This window comes from Pan troglodytes, chromosome 16 (assembly GCF_028858775.2).
Source record: "Pan troglodytes isolate AG18354 chromosome 16, NHGRI_mPanTro3-v2.0_pri, whole genome shotgun sequence".
Classification (NCBI taxonomy): domain Eukaryota; kingdom Metazoa; phylum Chordata; class Mammalia; order Primates; family Hominidae; genus Pan; species Pan troglodytes.
Genome location: NC_072414.2, coordinates 37,521,867 through 37,542,630, shown reverse-complemented (window position 1 = coordinate 37,542,630; position 20,764 = coordinate 37,521,867). Strand labels below are relative to the sequence as shown.

General features: G+C 42.5%; 1 protein-coding gene across 1 annotated transcript; it reads right to left on the bottom strand.

Moving 5' to 3' along the window:
* Positions 1-6,311: 6,311 nt before the first annotated feature.
* On the bottom strand, positions 6,312-6,584 carry LOC104001176 (non-histone chromosomal protein HMG-17). Its single transcript, XM_054667526.1, is given in 1 exon segment — positions 6,312-6,584. A coding segment is annotated over 1 exon segment (273 nt).
* Between the last annotated feature and the right edge of the window lie 14,180 nt (positions 6,585-20,764).

Below are 20,764 nucleotides of genomic sequence, written 5' to 3'. Positions count from 1 at the left end.
TGGCTCACTGCAACCTTTGACTCCCGAGTTCAAGTGATTCTCCTGCTTCAGCCTCCCAAGTAGCTGGGACTAGAGGCATGCGCCACCACACTCAGCTAATTTTTGTATTTTTAGTACAGACATGGTTTTACCATGTTGGCCAGGCTGGTCACGAACTCCTAACTTCAAGTGTTCAGCCCACCTCTGCCTCCCAAAGTGCTGGGATTACAGGCATGAACCACCATGCCCAGCGTAGTTGCATGTTTTTACATTCCCACCAATGCACAAAGGTTCCAATTTTTCCACATCGTGCCAAAACTTATAGGTGTGTGGGTGTGTGTGTGTGTGTGTGTGTGTGTGTGTGGGTGTGTGTGTATAATAGCCATTCTAATGGGTGTAAAGTGGAAAGTAGTAACTCCTTGTATGCAGATTTTTTAAATAGATAGGATCTTGCAATGTTGTCCAGGCTGGAATATAGTGGCTATTCACAGGTGCAATTATCACCCACTCCTCAAACTCCTGGGCTCAAAGGATCCTCCTGCCTCAGCCTCCCTATTAGCCCAGACTCTACAGGCACATGGCACTGGGCCGGGGGTCCTTGTGGTTTTGATTTGCATTTCCCTAATAATTAGTGATGTTAAGCATCTTTTCATGTGCTTATTGGCCATTTGTATATCTCCTTTGAAGAAATGCCTATTCAAGTCCTTTGCCTGACTTTAAAAATTGGGTTGTTTGGTTTTTTGTTGTTGAAGTATATTTCTTCTTTATATATTCTAGATATCAATGACTTATCAGAGCTATGATTAGCTAGCACATATTTTCTCCCTTCCCTGGGTTGCCTTTATAATCTGTTCATAGTGTCCTTTGATGTACAAGTTTTTAATTTTGATGGAATCTAATTTATCTTTTTTCTTTTGTTGCCTATCCTTTTGGAGTTATAGCTAATAAATCATTGCTAAAATAATGCCACAAAAGTTTTCCCCTATGTTTTCATCTGAGTTTTATAGTTTTAGTTCTTATATGTAGGTCTGTAATCCATTTTGATTTGCTTTTTGTATATGATGTAAGGTAAGGGTCCAAATTCTTTTTTTTTCTTTTTGCATGTGAATATCCAATTTTCCCAACATCATTTGTTGAAAAAGACTATCCTTTCCTTACTGAATGGTCTTGACACTCCTGTCAAAAATCATTTGACCATATTTTTGAAGGTTTATTTCTGAATCCACTGATCCATATGTCCTTCTTTATGCCAGAACCACACTATTTTGATTATTATAGCTTTGTAGTAAGTTTTGAAGCTGGAAAGTGTAAGAAGTCCAACTTTTTTCTTCTTTTTCAAGATTGTTTTGGCGATTTGGGGCCCTGGAGATTCCTTATGAATCTTTTTTTTTTTTTTTTTTTTTTTTGAGACGAAGTTTCCATCTTGTTGCCCAGGCTGCAGTGCAATGGCACAATCTCGGCTCACCGCAACCTCAGGCTCCTGGGTTCAAGTGATTCTGCTGCCCCAGCCTCCAGAGTAGCTGAGATTACAGATATGCACCACCACGCCCGGCTAATTTTGTATTTTTAGTAGAGACGGGGTTCTTCCATATTGGTCAGGCTGGTTTTGAACCCCCAACCTCAGGTGATCAGCCCACCTCGGCCTCCCAAAGTGCTGGGATTACAGGCATGAACCACCGCGCCCGGCCTCCTTATGAATCTTATGATGTATTTTCCTATTTCTGCCAGAAATGTTTTTAGATTTTTTTTTTTTTTTGAGAGCTGCTGGGGTTCTCACTGTGTTGCCCAGGCTGGTATTGAACTCCCGGCCTCAAGCAATCCTCCTTCTTCAGCCTCCCAGTGTTGGGATCACAGGGGTGAGCCACCATGCCCAGCCATTGTTAGGATTTTGACAGGGATCACATTGAATCTGTAGTTCACTGTGGGTAATATTAACATCTTAAATAAGAAAACTTTTTGGCCGGGCGTGGTGGCTCACGCCTGTAACCCCAGCACTTTGGGAGGCCAAGGCAGGTGGATCATTTGAGGTCAGGAGATCCAGACCAGCCTGGCCAACATGGTGAAACTCTTTCTCTACTAAAAAATACAAAAATTAGCTGGGCATAGTGGTTTGTGCCTGTAATCCCAGCTACTCAGGAGGCTGAGGCAGGAGAATCGCTTGAACCCAGGAGACGGAGGTTGCAGTGAGCCAAGATTGCACTATTGCACTGCAGCCTGGAGGACAGAGTGAGACTCTGTCTCAGAAAAGAAAAAAAAAAGAAAACTTTTTGATGATGAAAAAATTCTGTATCTTATGATGATAGTTACATAACTACATGCATTTTTCAAAGTTCAAGGCTGGGCATGCTAGCTTACACCTATAGTTCCAGATGGGAGGCTGAGGAAGGAGGATCACTTGCAACCAGGAATTCAAGAGTGGCCTGAGCAATGCAGTGAGACCCTGATCTCTACAAAAAACAAAAACAAAAACAAAAAAAAGCAACAAAAAAAAACAATTAGCCGGGCATGGTGGCACATGCCTGTAGTCCTAGATACTCAGGAGGCTGAGGTGGGAAGATCACTTGAGCCCAGGAGTTCAAGGCTGCAATGAATTATGATCATGCCCCCGCACTCCAGCCTGAGTGACACAGTGAGACACTCTCTCTAAAAAAAAAAGAAAAATAAAAAGTTGGGGGCGGTGGCTCACGCCTGTAGCACTTTGGGAGGCTGAGGCGGGCGGATCACAAGGTCAGGAGATCGAGACCATCCTGGTTAACACGGTGAAATCCCGTCTCTACTAAAAATACAAAACATTAGCCGGGCGTGGTGGCGGGCGCCAGTAGTCCCAGCTACTTGGGAGGCTGAGGCAGGAGAATGGCGTGAACCTGGGAGGCGGAGCTTGCAGTGAGTCAAGATAGCACCACTGCACTGCAGCCTGGGTGACAGTGCAAGACTCCGTCTCAAAAAAATAAAAATAAAAAAATTCATTGCACTGTACACTTGAAATGAGTACATTTAATTGCAGGTAAAGGATACCTCAAAAAATTGATTAAAAACTTTAAAGGCTGGGTGCAGTAGTTCACATGTGTAATTCGAGCATTTTGGGAGGCTGAGGCAAGAGGATCCACTTGAGCCCAGGAGTTCAAGATCAGCCTGGGCAACATAGCAAGTCCTTGTCTCTTATTAAAAAAAAAAAAATGTGGCTGGGCACGGTGGCATTCACCTGTAGTCCCAGCTACTCAGGAGGCTGAGGTGGGAAGATCACTTGAGCCCAGGAGGTCAAGGCTGCAGTGAGCTGTGATCCCACCACTGCACTCTAACCTGGGTGACAGAGTGAGACTCTGCCTTCCCCCTGCAAAAAAAGATAAAAGGAAAAAACTTTAAAAAGATATCCTGAGCCTGGGCAACATAGCAAGATTCGTGTCTCTACCAAACATTTAAAAATTGGCCAGGCATGGTGGCACACACCTGTAGTCCCAGCTGTTTGGGAGGCTGAGGCAGGAAAATTGCTTGAATCCATGAGTTCAAGTCTGCAGTGAGCTATGATTCCAACACTACACTCTAGCATGGGCAACAGTGCGAGACCCTGTCTCAAAAAATAAATAAATAAGTAAAAAAAAAAGAAAAAGAAAAAAGATTTTGTGGACTATGTGCTGGAGAAGCTTGTGTCACTGTGTATGGGGGAGAAAAAACACCATGAAAAGCCTGCTCTCTCTAGCCAAAAGACTCAAACAGGGCAGCCCAACAAGACAGAAAGCTGAGCACTGAGTCACAAGACATAAGATCTCTCTCTATGGCACCAACACAATTTACAACATCCTCCCTTGACTTTTGGGTATTGTATTCTCTGACATTCTACCTTTTCAACCACTTCTTCTAAATCTGTCCTAAGCCTTAGTGTCTTCTAATTATCAGTAGGCTTCAGCCTCACTTAAATGAAGTGAGGCTGGTGAAAACCTGGTGCCCTAAATGTGAGTCTTCAACCAGCTACATCCTGCATCCAAACCCAGGAGCAGGCTCTGAATTACGCCTTCATCTTTAGGACTCCTTGCATTTGTTCATGTAGTCCACTTAACCTGAAATGCTCTTCTCCATCCATCAAAATCCTTCTTAACCTTCAAGTCCCAGCTGATGGACTCTACTCAGCTTTCTGAAGTCCCTCAATCAGAACACACTGCTTCTTCCTCTGTGTCCTGGGCTTCTAGCACAGAGGGTCAGAATGAAACAAGCCCAGGACACAGAGGAAGTGAATCTGTTTATTTTATTTGCACCACCTGCCAATGCCCTAGACATATATTTGATGGATGAATAAATGAATAATTTGATCTTTGTAAAGACTTCCACAGGAGACAAATTAAATATGGGAGATAAATGTGGTCCCTAAATATATGCACAGGGGTGAGAAGATGGGGGAAGCCTAAAAGTAGATGTTAGGTGTAGATCTCAAGGTGTTCTCATGGGAGGAAACCTAGAGGTGCTGGTGAAGGGTTATTAGGTGGGTACATTGGTGGGGGTGGTAGAGGACTATGTAGAGATAAAATAAAAGATTCAGAATGGCTGATATTTCAGGAGATGGAGGGGACCATGAGAAAGGGTGACCATGCCTGTGACCAGTTCTTGCCTTTTGAATAGGTACCCCACCCCACACATACCTTCGCTATTTTTATTTCATATTGTTCCTTTAAGATTTCTTCATAAAACAAAAATACTCCTGAGCATGCAGCTTCTATCAGCTACATTTTAGTTACCAGTTGAGCCAGTATGTGAAAGCCAACTCCTGTAGGAAATAGAGTGTGATGGTCAGCTTTATGTGTCAATTTGGCTAGACTACAGTCCCCTGTTATTCAATCAAACACTAATTTATGTGTTTCAATGAAGGTAATTTGTTGATGTAAATTAAATCCATAATCAGTTGACTTTGTATAAGAGAGATTATTCTAAATAATCTGAGTGGGCCTGATTCAATCAGTTGAAAGTTTTTAATTGCAGAACTAAGGCTTCTCTGCAGAAGAAGAAATTTATCTGTAGTTAATAGCTTCAGCTGGTGTCTAAGAGACCAGGCCTGCTCTTCTAGGGTGTCTTGCCAGCTGCCACCATCACATAAGCCAATTCTGTGCAAAAACTCTCTTAATGTATACTTCTGGCTGGTTTTGTTTGTCTGGTTGAACCCTGAGGGTTGGAGGTTCAGCATAAGGAGGCTTGCACGGAGGAATAAAGGAAGAGAATCAGGCAGCAAAAGGAGTGCTGGTAGGGGAGTTGATTTGATAATTTTGCCTAAGGCAGGTATTATTTGGGGGGGGGGTGCGGAAAGAAGGACAAAAAAGACAGGAGCCAGAGGAGACCAAGAATTCAAGAATGAAGGTGGAAAAGGTGAGGAGACTGGCTATCCCACAGACTCACTCTTCTTGAGCAACTTCAGTTGTTGGCAGTGCAGGAGTGAGGGAAAGGAGGATTGACTTTCAAATGGGATCTATCTGCAGACTGCTTGAAAGTTATTCTTCAGACAGCACAAGCTCACTTTGCCTTCTTTGTGCATTTCTTTTTTTTTTCCCCAAGCCAAACTGTATCCAGCTTTATTAAAGATGATTTCCATAAAGAATCATGGTATTTTGGGCAGGACATGGGCAGACAATCGTTAACAGTATACAACAACTTTCAAACTCCCTTCTTCAATGGACTACGAAAAATCAGAAAGCCACTGAAAAACCCAATGAAGTCTTCATCTGATGCTCTGAACCAGCAAAGTTTAGTGAGGGTTGACATTTCACATTTAGCATGCTGTTTCATAGCTTTTCATGAACCGACCCTGGCTTTCAGGAAGTGAAAGGAAAATGACAGAATTTATCTGAAGATCCACAACCTAGAAACAGGAACCACTGCTCTTTGGAGGGCAAAGTCCAGATTGCCTGACACACTGGTAACCAATTATTGGGGGTCAGGTCCCAGAAGATGTCTGGGTTTAAGGGATTTAAGTCCATTCTGAAAGGTAGAAACAGAGAAGGGGACATAAAAAACGAATTTGTTTTTCCATACCACAAGGCTTTTGTACCAAGGTGGCCATGTGTATCAAAGTCAGGGAATCCCTCTTCCTGGGACCCAAGAGGAAGTCTCTCAAAACCAGAAGGAAAAGGTGTTTTCCCCACATCAGTCCAGCTTCAGGGGCTTTCTATTAGTGACATATGGCCCTTCTCCCCAAAACAACAATGAAGTATTCTGTGTACTAACAACATAGCTTAAAAAAAAAAAAAAAAAAAAGCTAAACAAAATCTGCATTTTTATAAAACTTGATTTAAAAATAGTATTTCAAACTGTACAGTCACCAGAAGTACACAGTTATCAAAAATGCACACACTTCACTTGGCATCTCCAGCACCTTTGGCTTTCTGTGCCTATTCTGTTTTGGCATCTCCATTTTCTGCAGGGTTACTCCCCTCCTTGCCAGCATCAGCTTTTCCCTTCTTCTCTTTAGGTACCTTCTCTCTCTTCTTTGCAGAGGCCTTTCTGGGCTTCGGCTGTGGCTTTGGAGGAGCAGGTTTAGCAGACAACCTTGTGGATCTTCTCTGCGGTTCCTACTTAACCTTGGCTTTATCTCCTTTAGCATCCCCTTCAGCCTTTCTCTCGGGCATGGTGGCAGCGACGGTGGTGGGACATAGGCGCTGGGCAGCGGAGCGCGGGCTTTGGTCGGTCTAGGGGTCATCGCCTCTTCTTCTTCACACTGCTCCGCTTTGTGCATTTCTATTCTTTCTTGTAGCCAGAGAAGTAAATGCATATCTTTGCAACTAACACTTCCAGACTCATCTGCAAAATCAAGTGCACTAAATACATAAATAAACAAATAATCAATCATGGGTCCTTTTTAGATAGTGTTTCCCCCCAAATACCATGAATAATTTCAGTAAATTTTTGATAAATACTAGTAGGTATTGTAAACTAAATGTGTATTTTAATAACTCAGATGCAAGAAGATCTAAAGCTGGAATAAATTAGATGTTTGGATAAATATACACTTAGGTCAGCTAATAAAAAGATGGCAATGTATGTGAGCTTTAAAAGGAAGAAAATGGCCCTTGACTCTGGTACAGCCTTCAAGGGACTAGCAGAAGTCAAGTGCATGGGCTTGACAAAAACCAGAAATAAGCAAAACATTAGAGATCCAAAACTGGGCAAACCTATAATTGTAAATTGAAAATAATCTGCAATTAGATGAGAAATGTAAAAAATAGGCTAAAATTTTTCATATACAAATTAAATAAAAAGAAATAAGTTGAGAAAAATTTGAAAATCTTTGTGGTAAAAATTTCTTCTGAAAGGAACAAACTATAATATACACCATAAATGGATAAATCTCAAAAACATGCTGAGAGAAAGAAGTCCACACTAAAAAGTGCACACTGTGTGATTCCTTTTATATAATGGTGTAGAACAGGTTAAAACTCATTTGCAGTGGAAACTAATCAAAACAATGGCTAGCTCTGGGGGAATGGGGATGCAGAAAGGGATTGACTGGCACGGGTAAGAAGGAACTTTCTAGGGCAATTATTAGTCATCAGGAAAATACAATTAAATGCAAATTAAGACTATGATGAATTGCCACAATTAAGACTACAACGAATTACCACAATTAAAACTATGCATAAGGATAGGCATATACATCAGTAGAATTGAGAGTCCAGAAATAAATCCATACATTTATGGTCAACTGATTTTCCACAAAGGGATCAAAGCAACTCAGTAAGGAAAGAACAGTCTTTACAACAAATGGTGCTGGGACATCTGGATATCCACATGCAAAAGAATCAGTTTGGACCATTTCTTCACATCATGTACAAAAGTTAACTCAAAGGGGTCATACACCTAAATGTAAGAGATAAAGCTATAAAACGCTTAGGAGAAAACACAGGTGTAAATCTTCGTGACTTTGGATCAGCCAACAATTTCTAAGATACAATATCAAAAACACCAGCAGCAGCAACAACAGCAACAACAACAACAAAAAACAGATAAATTAGAATTCATCAAAATTAAATGAAAAAAAAAAACCCACCTGACAATACCAAATGTTGGTGAGATGAGGAATGATCACTCATACTTTCCTAATGGAGGTGTAAAATGATATAAACACTTTGAAAAATTAGCAATTTCCTACCAAGTTAAACATATATCTATCCCATAACCCAGGAATTCCACTCTTAGCTCTTTACCTAAGAGAAACAGTGAGTACCTATGAATATTCTTACAAAATTCTTTCTTTTTTTTGAGATGGAGGCTTGCTCTGTCACCCAGGCTGGAGTGCAATGGCACAATCTTGGCTCACTGCAACCTCTGCCTCCCAGGTTCAATCTCCTGAGTAGCTGGGATTACAGGCACCTGTCTCTACACCTGGCTAATTTTTGTATTTTTTTATAGAGACAGGGTTTCACCATATTGGCCAGGCTGGTCTCAAACTCCTGGCCTCAAGTGATCCACCAGCCTCAGCCTCCCAAAGGAAAATTATTTTTATGAAGAATGTTGTTGACTCAGTAGCCCCAGTGCAAGGAAGTTTCTCAGGCAAGATGACAGCAAAGAAGCTCTGGTGGTCCCTATTTGGGGGAAGAGTTCAAGCTTAGGATATCTCTTTGGAAGTCTTTATCAAAATACCCAGCTATCAAGAAAAGTCAGTAACCTCCTTTTTTTTTTTTTTTAAGGAACTTATCTGATCTTAGAAACTAAGCAGAGTTGGGCCTGGTTAGTGCTTGGATGGGAGATCTCTTGGAATACTGAGTGCTGTAGGAAGGCCAGGCATCGTGGCTCACACCTATAATCCCAGCACTTTGGGAGGCCATAATGGGAGGATCACTTGAGCCCAGGAGTTTGAGACCAGCCTGGGCAACAGAGTGAGATGCCATCTCTACAAAAAATAAACCAAAAATTAGCCAAGCATAGTGACATGCACCTATAGTCCCAGCTACTTGGGAGGCTGAGGTGGGAGGATTGCTTGAGCCCAAGAAGTTGAGGCTGCAGTGAGCCAAGATGGGCACCACTGTACTCCAGCCTGGTCAATAAAGCAAGACCCTGCCTCAAAAAAAAAAAAAAAATTCACTGCAAAGAGAGAAAAAAGAAAGATAAATTGACCCCCATAATTGTGCTTAATCTGCCCAAAAGTTGAACTGAAATGGGATTATCGTTCCTGGTCTGGTTACCAAGTATTACATAACAAGCTACCCCAAAACAATTTTGTAGGTCATGAATTTAAGCAGAGCTCAGTTGGAGAATTCTGTTCCATGAGGCATTGGTGGAGGACACTTGGCATTGATCTGGCACGTAGAGTGGTGTGGCGGGTCCAAGCTGGTTTCCCTCGTATTTCTGATATCTCGGCTAGAAGACCAGGCTAAACAGGGATTACTAACCACAGCATCTACACATTGCCTCTCTAGCACAGTGGCTCAGGGTAGCTGGACTTTTTATGATGACAAGAATCTATGAACAAATGTCCTAGTTAACAAGGCAGAGGCTGCATGGTCTTCTGTAACTTAGGCTTGAAATTCACATAGCAACACTTCTGCCATTCTCTATTAGTCAAAGCAGTCATGAATCCACCCAGATTCAAAGGAAGGGAATATAGATCCCACACTCAATAGAGAAATGTCAAAGAATTTGTGATCATCTTTTAAAACCATTACAATCCTACTGGAAGATCCTTTAATAAAACACTGTACAGGCCATGTGCCCTGGCTGTCATAAGAGCCAAGTATAAAGGAAAGAAAAGGTATAAATAACCTGGTATTGCTGGGGACAAATCTGGGCTGGGGACAGAAAAAGGAAATATTTTGCTACAAGTTCCTTGTCTTGCCTATGATTCCTGGTACACCACTATGGAAACACTAAACAATCAAAATTGTACTGCCAAGCAAATCTTTTTTTGTGGGGTGGTGTTGGGGGAACATTTTGCACGGGATGGAAAAGAGAAGTAAGGCAGGGAGTCTTCATTCTCTAACCCTGTAGTCAGTGAGCATTAAGTATCTTTTTGTTATTAGGACTAATAAAATAATAATATGTTATGTTTATTTGTATATTGCTTATAATTTTCAAAGGCTTTCATGTAGGTTATCCCATTTGATCTTGGCAATAATACTGTAGGATTAATATTATTAACATCTTCATGATACAGATGAAGATGCCAAGGCTCAAAGTCAATAATTTCATTGCCAAGGTCTCAAAAAGGTTATAGTAAGTACCAGGGTAAATCAAGACCCAAAGTCCAGAATTCCAAAGTGTGGTTCAGATACCTTGTTACAGTCATCAAATATTAATTCTAGATTTGGGGATTTAAATCCCATGCATTCTGGTGACATATGCTCAAAACCAAGCAGAGAAAGGAAATCTAACAATATAAAAAGAAACATGAGTCAGACTTTTGGTCAGCTCTGTGGTGACGTTAAGGCACAAGAGTGGAGTGATTTGATTCATAAACTTCCCTTCTGCAACAATACCGTGGAGCAGAGAACCAGTGAATTTCCTCACTACAAATCAGTGTAAGATCCTGACTCTCATACATAACACGATACAACCACATTTGGGCTCTTTCATGGCATGAAAAGGAAAACACTCAGAATCACTTTAGCTTTGAACCTGCAGAATCATCCATATACATTCATATTAAATGCACATGCTTCTTGAAAAAAATAAAACAATATATAGAAGTATAGAAAGTGTCAGGCCTCTGAGCTCAAGCCTGCATGTATACATCCAGATGGCCTGAAGCAAGTGAAGAATCACAAAAGAAGTGAAAATGGCTGGTCCCTGCCTTAACTGATGACGTTACCTTGTGAAATTCCTTCTCCTGGCTCAGAAGCTCCCCCACTGAACACCTTGTGACCCCCGCCCCTGCCCACCAGAGAACAACCCCCTTTGACTGTAATTTTCCACTACCTACCCAAATCCTATAAAATGGCCCCACCCCTATCTCCCTTTGCTGACTCTCTTTTCGGACTCAGCCCACTTGCACCCAGGTGCTTAAAAAGTTTTATTGCTCACACAAAGCCTGTTTGATGGTCTCTTCACACGGACGCGCGTGACAGAAAGTAATCGGCCCGGCACAGTGGCTCACATGTGTAATCCCAGCACTTTGGGAGGCCGAGGCAGGAGGATCATGAGGTCAGGATTTCGAGACCTGCCTGGTAAATATGGTGAAACCCCATCTCTACTAAAAATACAAAAATTACCTGGGTGTGGTGGCACACACCTGTAGTCCCAGCTACTCGGGAGGCTGAGGCACAAGAATCACTTGAACTCAGGAGGTGGAGGCTGCAGTGAGCCGAGATGGTGCCACTGCACTCCAGCCTGGGCGACAAAGCGAGACTCCATCTCAAAAAAAAAAAAAAAAAAGAAAGTAAATAAAGTCTCTCCTCCCTACTCTTTATTCCTAGACTTTGGTATATATCCTTCCAGTTTGGTGTGTGAGTTTATCTACACACACACACACACACAAATTTGAAATAAATAGTATTATTCAAGTATCATTCTGCAATGTGTTTTTCTTACTTAAAATTTGTATAGAGGTATCTCATTTTTTTCTATTGGCTACATAGCATTACATATGACTAAGCAATCACTCATTGATAAAATATTTTTTACTTCATTTTATTTTTCTATTTTAAAAAGTTTTTTTAGGCCCAGCACAGTGGCTCACGCCTGTAATCCCAGCACTTTGGGTGGCTGAGGCAGGCAGATCACAGGGTCAGGAGTTTGAGACCAGCCTGGCCAACATGGTGAAACCCCATCTCTCTACTACAAATACAAAAATTAGCTGGCCGTGGTGGCACATGCCTGTGAACCCAGCTACTTGGGAAGCTGAAGCAGGAGAATTGCTTGAGCCCAGGAGGCAGAGGTTGCAGTGAGCCGAGATTGCGCCACTGCACTCCAGCCTGGGCGACAGAGCAAGATTCTGTCTCAAAAAATAAAATAAATTTGTTTTTAATTTATAGAAGTAACATTTGCACATGTTTGAAAAAGTTAGACTGTACCGAGTTGTCTTAAATGAAAAACAAAACTCTTGCCACCCGTCTCCACAACACCCACACTCCACACCCATTACCCAGAAGATTTATTAATAGTTTGTTTTTAAGTTATATTGTTGATTACCATTGAATTGATATATGTAATATATTTGTTTTTCTTGATTTATTAACTGTAAATATTATCTATTGACTCATCACAATAAAAAATTAGGAACGGTTTAAATTAATGAGTTCAACACAGAATGAAATATGGCTTTTGGCTATGAACAGTCTCAGCCTGAAGCTAATAATGAGTCATTTTTTGTGGTAACATAACTTGGTGGCTATAACCAATATTTTTCTTACAGAAATATCATAGGCTGGGCACAGTGGCTCATGCCTGTAATTCCAGCACTTTGGGAGGCTGAGGCGGGCGGATCCCTTGAGCCCAAGAATTTGAGACCAGCCTGGGGAACATGGCAAAATCCTGTCTCTACAAAAAGTACAAAAATTAGCTGGGCGTGGTGGCATATGCCTATGGTCCCAGCTACTCGGGAGGCTAAGCTGAGCCCAGGGAGGTCAAGGCGACAGTTAGCCGAGATCATGCCACTACACTCCAGGCTGGGTGACAGAGTAAGACTCTGTCTCAAAAAAGAAAAAAAGAAAGAAAGAGATACCGTAGCTCAAAGCTCAGTAATAATTTGGATTTAGATACAGATGAATTCCTCCAGGAGATGGAATATCTCAGTTCACATCATGGCTCTGCTTTCAATTAACTGTGACTGTGAACAAATTACTTAACTTCTCTGTGCCCTAGTGTCTTGTCTCTTTAAATAGAAATAATAGCTATCTCACAGATCTGAAGGAGGATGAGATTAAACCATGTTTTTGAAAACAATTTGTAAACACAAAGGAGGTTTTACTTTAGCCATCTCTGTAATTCCAGGAGGCTGGTGTTGGGCAAACGGGCAGAGAGATTGGGCCAGAAAGTCGAGAATCCTCATACGGTCCTGCTATTTCTCAGGTTTTGAAGTGGCTATGTTGTCTGGAGTATAAACTTGAGGTTCGTCGTCACGTGCCAGGAAGATTTAGGACACGTACACACATGAGAAGTTTAGGAGCGGAGGTTTAAAAGGCAGAAGAGAAGAGAAAGAGAAACAGCTTCCTCTACACAGAGAGGGATCTCCGAGCAAAAAGGAACAGCTGGTGGTGAATGCACCAAGTTGTATAACTCAGTTTGAAGAGGCGGTATCTGATTTACATAGGGCTCACAGATTGGTTGGATCAGTTATGACGTTTACATGGTGTGCCAGGAAGGCTGGTCTCCCCACCCTAATCTTCTCATGCAAATGGACTTCCCAGTTGACCTGCGCCATCTTGTCTGCTCCTTACAATACACGTGGCTGGCAGAGAAGGGAAGATGGAGCCTCTGTTTTGAAAATGCCTAGTCCTTAGTTCCTGCTAACATGCACCCGTGCAAGCTCCCAGCTTGCAGGCTTCTCTTTGTTAGAAAATGATTTGGGGCTCCTTTTCATTAAAAAGAAAAGCCTTAGGAGGACTCCCATGCCCTTACTATCTGCCTAAGTAATCCCTTCTTAACTCCTATGTCAGTTTCAGCCCCTAAGATATCTGATGGAATGGAAGTGCCAGGAGTGGAAGATGAACCAGCAGTTAGGTTAGCAGTGTCTGTCTCTCATGTATCCCAAGAATGACAGTTTCTAAAGCAAAAGCAGAAGCTGGAAGCAGCAGAAATAGATGCCTTTTGCCATTGGTGGTAGCAATTGAGGCACCACTCCTTTGGCTTGGAGCAGGACTGACGTACCTGATATAGGGACAGGGAATGTGATGGGAGAAGCCTATGAGTGTAGGCATCAGATGTCTAGGTCTTTGAAGATCTGTCCTTTCTGTTCCTAGAAGTAGATCCTGGGACAGAAGAGCAGAAGGGGAGAGATGGCTACAGATGTGCCTATGTCATTCTCTTGGGTGACTACTACAGTCCCATGGCATGAAAGTCATATGGGAGAGCTCAGACCCCAGAAGTCTCTACCGTCTCTCTGCTTTCTTGAGGTTAGTTTTCATTCTCTAAAAATGATCTTTCATTCACTGATTCGTAGACACACAAGGAAAGTTTGTCCACAGGCCAGGTGCAGTCGCTCACACCTGTAATCCCAACACTTTGGGAGGCTGATATGGGAGGGTCATTTGAGGTTAGGAGTTCGAGACCAGCCTGGCCAACATGGTGAAACCCCGACTCTACTAAAAATACAACAACAACAAAAAAATTAGCAGGGCATGATGGTGAAAGCCTGTAATCCCAACTACTTGGGAGGCTGAGGCACAAGAATTCCTTGAACCTGGGAGGCAGCGGTTGCAGTGAGCCAAGATTGCACCACTGTGCTCCAGCCTGGGTGACAGACAGAGACTCTGTCTCAAAAAAAAAAAAAAAAAGTTTGTCCTCTAATTAATCTAAACATTTCCATGAGAATGCAGCTGCTAGAGTTCCCTTTGAGAGACAGTACTAGCTGGATTTCCTAGGCCAACTACGAATTCCTAAGCCTAGCTGGGGAAGATGACTGAACGCACCTTTAAACACGAGGCTTGAAACTCAGCTTACACCTGACCAATCAGGTAGTAGAGGGCTTACTAAAATACCAATTAGGCTAAAAGCAGGAGGTAAAGAAATAGTCAAATCATCTATCATCTGAGAGCACAGGGGGAGGGACAATGATTGGGATATAAACCCCAGGCATTCGAGCAGGGAGGGGCAATCTGCTTTGGGTCCCCTCCCCTTGTATGGGGTCTCAGTTTTCACTCTATTAAATCTTGCAACTGCACACTCTTCTGGTCCATGTTTCTTCCGGCTCGAGGTGAGCTTTCGCTCACCATCCACCACTGCTGTTCGCTGCCATCGCAGACCTGCCATTGACTTCCCCCCCTCCAGATCCGGCAGGGTGTCCTCTGCGTTTCTGATCCAGCGAGGCATGCATTGCTGCTCCCGTTGGGGCTAGAGACTCACCATTGTTCCTGCACAGCTAAGTGCCCAGGTTTGTCCTAACTGAGCTTAACACTAGTCACTGGGTTCCACAGTTCTCTTCTGTGACCCATGGCTTCTAATAGAGCTATAACACTCACCGCATGGCCCAAGGTTCCATTCCTTGGAATCTGTGAGGCCAGGAACCTCTGGTCAGAGAACAAAAGGCTTGCCATCATCTTGGGAGCTCTAAGAACAAAGACCCACCCGTTAACACCTTGTTGAGGGCAGCATTTCACAATTCTGAAGTACGCTCCCTTGTCAGACCACAGGCTTGTTCATGGTGGACTTGATCAGATTAGGTTTTGTTGTTTTTTTTTTTTTTTTGATGGAGTTTCACTCTGCCGCCAGGCTGGAGTGCAGTGGCGCTATCCCTGCTCACTGAATCCTGCACCCCACGGGTTCAAGCGATTCTTCTGCCTCAGCCTCCCAAATATCTGGGATTATAGGTGCCCACCACAACGCCTGGCTAATTTTTTGTGTTTTTAATAGAGATGGGTTTCACCATGTTGACCAGGCTGGTCTCGAACTCTTGACCTCAGGTGATCCACCTGCCTCAGCCTCCCAAAGTACTGGGATTAGAGCAGATTAGGTTTTAACTGTGCTATGTGCTGGATAATGGACAGCACTATGTGAGATATGGTTGGTATGAGGAGGGAACAATTGTGAGGCACTCCTCAAGATTTGCAGATGAGAATGAGAATCACTTGAACCTGAGGTAGGGAGGATGCAGTGAGCCAAGATCGTACTACCGCACTCCAGCCTAGGCGACAGAGCGAGACTCTGTCTCAAAACAAAAACAAACAAAAAAAAAAAAACAAAAAAAAACCATTTGCAGATGAGAGAATAAGCCACTCTCTGAAGGTTATTTTAGCAAGAATTCAATGCAAAGGAGGGAATCAGTTATCTGTTGGAGTAAACTAGGAGGCTGTAAATGAGCAATCAAAGAGATTGAGCCCCTCAAAGATGCTCTGTGAGTATTTTGGGGGAGGCAGGATTGTACTGAAGTTGTAATTTAGTAAACAGATCAAATCAGTTTTTTCTGGAGAAAGACGAGAACAAAAACAGGTAGTTACGTCATTTTATACAGATAGTAGGTACTATCATTTGAATACGGCCCCTCCAAAATTCAGATGTTGCCAAAATGATAGGATTTTTGTTTTGTTGAGACAGAGCCTCACTTTTTTGCTCAGACTGGAGTGTAGTGGCATGATATCGGCTCACCGCAACCTTCGTCCCCAGGCTCAAGTGATTCTACTGCCTCAGCCTCCTGAGTAGCTGGGATTACAGGTGCACACCACTACTGCCTGGCTAAATTTTGTATTTTTAGTAGAGACGGGGTTTCACCATGTTGGCCAGGCTGCAATGTGATAGTTTTAAGAGGTGGGGCCTTTAAGTGGCAATCAGGCCATAAGAGCTCCTCCCTCAGGTTTGGGATTAAGTGCCTTAAAAAAGAAGCTTCGGGCAGCATTTGGTTAATTTACCCTTCCACCTCCCCTCCAGAGGATGAGGCCCTCACCAGACAACCAAACCTGCCAGCACCTTGATCACAGACTTCCCAGCCTCCCAAACTGTGAGAAATAAATTTCTGTTCTTTTTAAGTTGCCCAGTCTAAGGTATTCTGTTATAGCACACACAGACTAAACCAGTAGGGCATTAATCTTTTGTGCTTGGATCCTACGGCTATCTGCCCTTGCTAGGATTGCAGGTGGACCCAGAAGTCTTAATCAAATTAGTTTTCTAGGTTGTATTTCTGGTTAAGGTAACTTGAATAATCAGGCCACCTGACTGTTTTATTTATTTCTGTAAATTACTGTCACTGTCTTTAGATTTTTAAAATTTATATTAAGAAAAATTTCAGGCTGGGCGCAGTGGCTGACGCCTGTAATCCCAGCACTTTGGGAGGCTGAGGAGGGTGAATTACCTGAGGTCAGGAGTTCAAGACCAGCCTGGCCAACATGGTGAAACCCTGTCTCTGCTAAAAATACAAAAAATTAGCTGGGTATAGTGGCTCATGCCTGTAGTCCCAGCTATTGGAGAGGCTGAGGCCAGAGAATCGCTTGAACCTGGGAGGCAGAGGTTGCAGCGAGCCGAAATCACTCCATTGCACTCCAGCCTGGGCGACAAGAGCAAAACTCTGTCTCAAAAAAAAAGAAAGAAAGAAAGAAAGAAGTTTCAAACACGCAAAAGTGAATATATATAATTAATACTGTGAAATACCCTATAACTAGATTTAATCATTATCAAGATTTTCCTACACTTGCTTCACTTTCTCCCACTTTTAAAAACTAAACTAAACTATTTTAAAGAAACTTAAACAAATTTACAGAAACAAACAACTCCATTAATAGGAACAGACACTTTTCAAAAGAAGACATACATGTGGCCAACAAGCATATGAAAAACAGCTCAACATCACTGACCATTAGGGAAATGCAAATAAAAACCACAATGAGATACCATCTCACACCTGTCAGAATGGCTATGGTTAAAGTAAAAACATAATAGGTACTGTCAAGGTTGTGAAGAAAAAGAAATGCTTATACACTGTCGGTAGGAGTGTAAATTAGTTCAACCATATGGGAAACAGTGTGGTGATTTCTCAAAGATCTAAAAACAAAACTACCATTTGACCCAGCAATCCCATTACTGGATATACTCAAAGGAATATAAATCATTCTATCATAAAGACACATCCACACGTATGTTTGTTGCAAGACTATTCATAATTGCAAAGACATGGAATCAACCTAAATGTCCATCAGTGGTAGACTGTATAAAGAAAACATGGTATATATACACCATGGAATACTATGCAGCCACAAAAAAGAGTGCGATCACGTCTTTTGCAGGGACATGGATGGAACTCGAGCCCATTATCCTTAGCAAACTAATGCAGGGACAGAAAGCCAAATACCACATGTTCTTACTTATAAGTGGAAGCTAAATGATGAGAACACATGAACGCAAAGAGGGGAACAACACACACTGGGGCCTACTGGAAGGTGGAGGGTGAGAGCAGGGAGAGGATCAGGAAAAATAACTAGTGGGTAGTAGGCTTAATACCTAGGTGACAAAATAATCCATACAACAAACCCCCACGACAAGCGTTTACCTGTGTAACAAACCTGCACGTGCACTCCTCAACTTAAAACAAAAGTTAAAAAAAAGAAAAATTTCAAACATACAAAAGTATTCCAGGTTTTTAAATAAGTAAAAGGAAAAAAGTGAAGAAAATAATATAATGAATATATATAAGGTATAATGAATAGTATGAAATACCCTATAACCATGTTCAATCATAATCAAGATTTTCCTACACTTGCTTCACTTTCTCCCACTTTTATAAACTAAACTATATAGTCAGGCGTGGTGGCTCACACCTGTAATCCCAGCACTTTGGGAGGCCAAGGTGGGTGGATCACCTGAGGTCGGGAGTTCGAGACCAGCCTGACCAATATGGAGAAACCCCGTTTCTACTGAAAATACAAAATTAGCCGGATGTGGTGGCACATGCCTGTAATCCCAGCTACTTGAGAGGCTGAGGCAGAAGAATCGCTTGAACCCGGGAGGCAGAGCTTGCGATGAGCCGAGATCACACCACTGCACTCCAGCCTGGGCAACAAGAGCGAAACTCCCTCTCAAAAAAAATAAAAATAAAAAAATAAAAATAAAAATAAAAAAACTAAACTATATTAAAGAAAATCCTAGACCCCTCCCCACTGCCATGGTGTAAATGTTTCTGTCCCCCAAAATTCATATGTTGAAATCCTACCCCACCCAGGTGATATTAGGAGGTGGAGCCTTTTTGGAGACGATTAAGTCATGGAGACAGAGCCCTCATGAGATAAGTGCCAAGACCCCAAGAGGCCCCTAGCCCCTTATACCATGTGAGGACAGAGGGAGAACACAGCCATCTCTTAAGCAGGAACCAGGCCCTCACCAGACATGGAATCTGCTGGCACCTGGATCTTGGACTTTTCAGCCTCTAGAAATGTGAGCAAAAAATTCCTGTTGTTTCTAAGCCACCAAGCATATGGTATTTTGTTGTAGCAGCCCAGGCTGACTGAGATAACCATTCACTTTAGTGTGGATCTCTAAAACATACGAACATTTTCTTGCATACTCACAATATTTTCCTTTGTATTTACTAGTTTTCGTTAAGCTAGGTTAGTGGGAGATGAAGGCACTCTCAAGCTGTTAATAAAATCAAGTTTCAGACTCTGATTTCACAATGAACTTAGCAAAGTAAAGTCCACTTTGTGAGGACTCTTCTAATCACCAGGATTCCTCTGTCTGAACATGTTTTAATGACTGAACAACAATCCAGGCCCCCCTTGCTTTTCACATGTACAAGTCTATACACACTTGTGTGCAAATGCATTCACCATGCACACTGATATGGTTTGGCTCTGTGTTCCCATCCAAATCTCACCCCATTATCCCCACATGTCAAGGACAGGACCAGGTGGAGGTAATTGGATCATGGGGGCAGTTTCCCCCATGCTGTTCTCATGATAGTGAATGAATTCTCATGACATCTCATGGTTGCATTAAGCAGCTGGCATTTCCCCTGCTTGCACTCACTTCATCCTGTTGCCCTGTGAAGAAGGCACTTGCTTTTTGCCTTCTGCCATGACTGCAAGTTTCCTGAGGCCTCCCAAGCAATGTGGAACTGGAAGTCAATTACACTTCTTTCCTTCATAAATTTCCCAGTCTTGGGCATTTCTTCATAGCAGTGTGAGAACAGACTAATACACACACACAAACACATGCAAAACCAAGGGAAAAAATGAAGTAGGCTGGGCCCGGTGGCTCACGCCTGTAATCCCAGCACTTTGGGAGGCTGAGGCTGGTGGATCACCTGAGGTCAGGAGTTTGAGACCAGCCTGGCCAACATGGTGAAACCCTGTCTCTACTAAAAATACAAAAAATCAGCTGAGTGTGGTGGCGCATGCCTGTAATCCCAGCTACTCAGGATGCTGAGGCAGGAGGATCGCTTGAACCCAGGAGGCGGAGGTTTCAGTGAGCGGAGATCACACCATTGCACTCCAGCTTGGGCAACAAGAACAAAACTGCATCTCAAAAAAAAAAAAAAAAAAGAAGTAAACCCCTTTTTAAGCCCAGTAAATCAGTTTAAATCTTTTAAAAAGCATAACTTGAATCTACTGTAGCAATTCTGGTAGGCTGTTGAGATGAGTGGATATGCTACCTACACAGAGAACACAAAATGCAAAGGTTAACATCTATGCTGGCCAATTTTTTTTTTTTTTTGAGATGGTCTTGCTCTCAAGACCTGATTAGAGTCAGAAACTTGATTTTTTTGGCAGCCTGAGAGAGCCTTTATCTTCCACTAACCTAGCCTGCAGTGAGCTGTAATCATGCCAGGCTGGAGTGCAGTGACTCAATCATAGCTCACTGCAGCCTCAACCTCCCAGGCTCAAGTGATCCTCCTGCCTCAGCCTCCCAAGTAGCTGGGACTACCACATCCATATGCTGCACCACCATGTCCATATGCTGGCCAATTTCTAAAAGTGGCTTCAAAAAGAGTAAATAGAACATCAGAGATATAGGAAAGTATCCGCTTCTGGAGAAGGGAACTGAAAATCATAAGGTACCACAAACAGGCAGTATTTCATGCCAGGGCAAAATTCTGCTGGTTTTGCCTTATCATTCCTATCTTGCTGTGTAAGAATCTCAATATCTTCCCCTGCCTTCCTCCATCATACTCATGTGCCCAGGGGAATGACTTCACAGGAAGTTCCTTCCTTTCCCTTCCTTTCTCTTCTTCATCCCTACC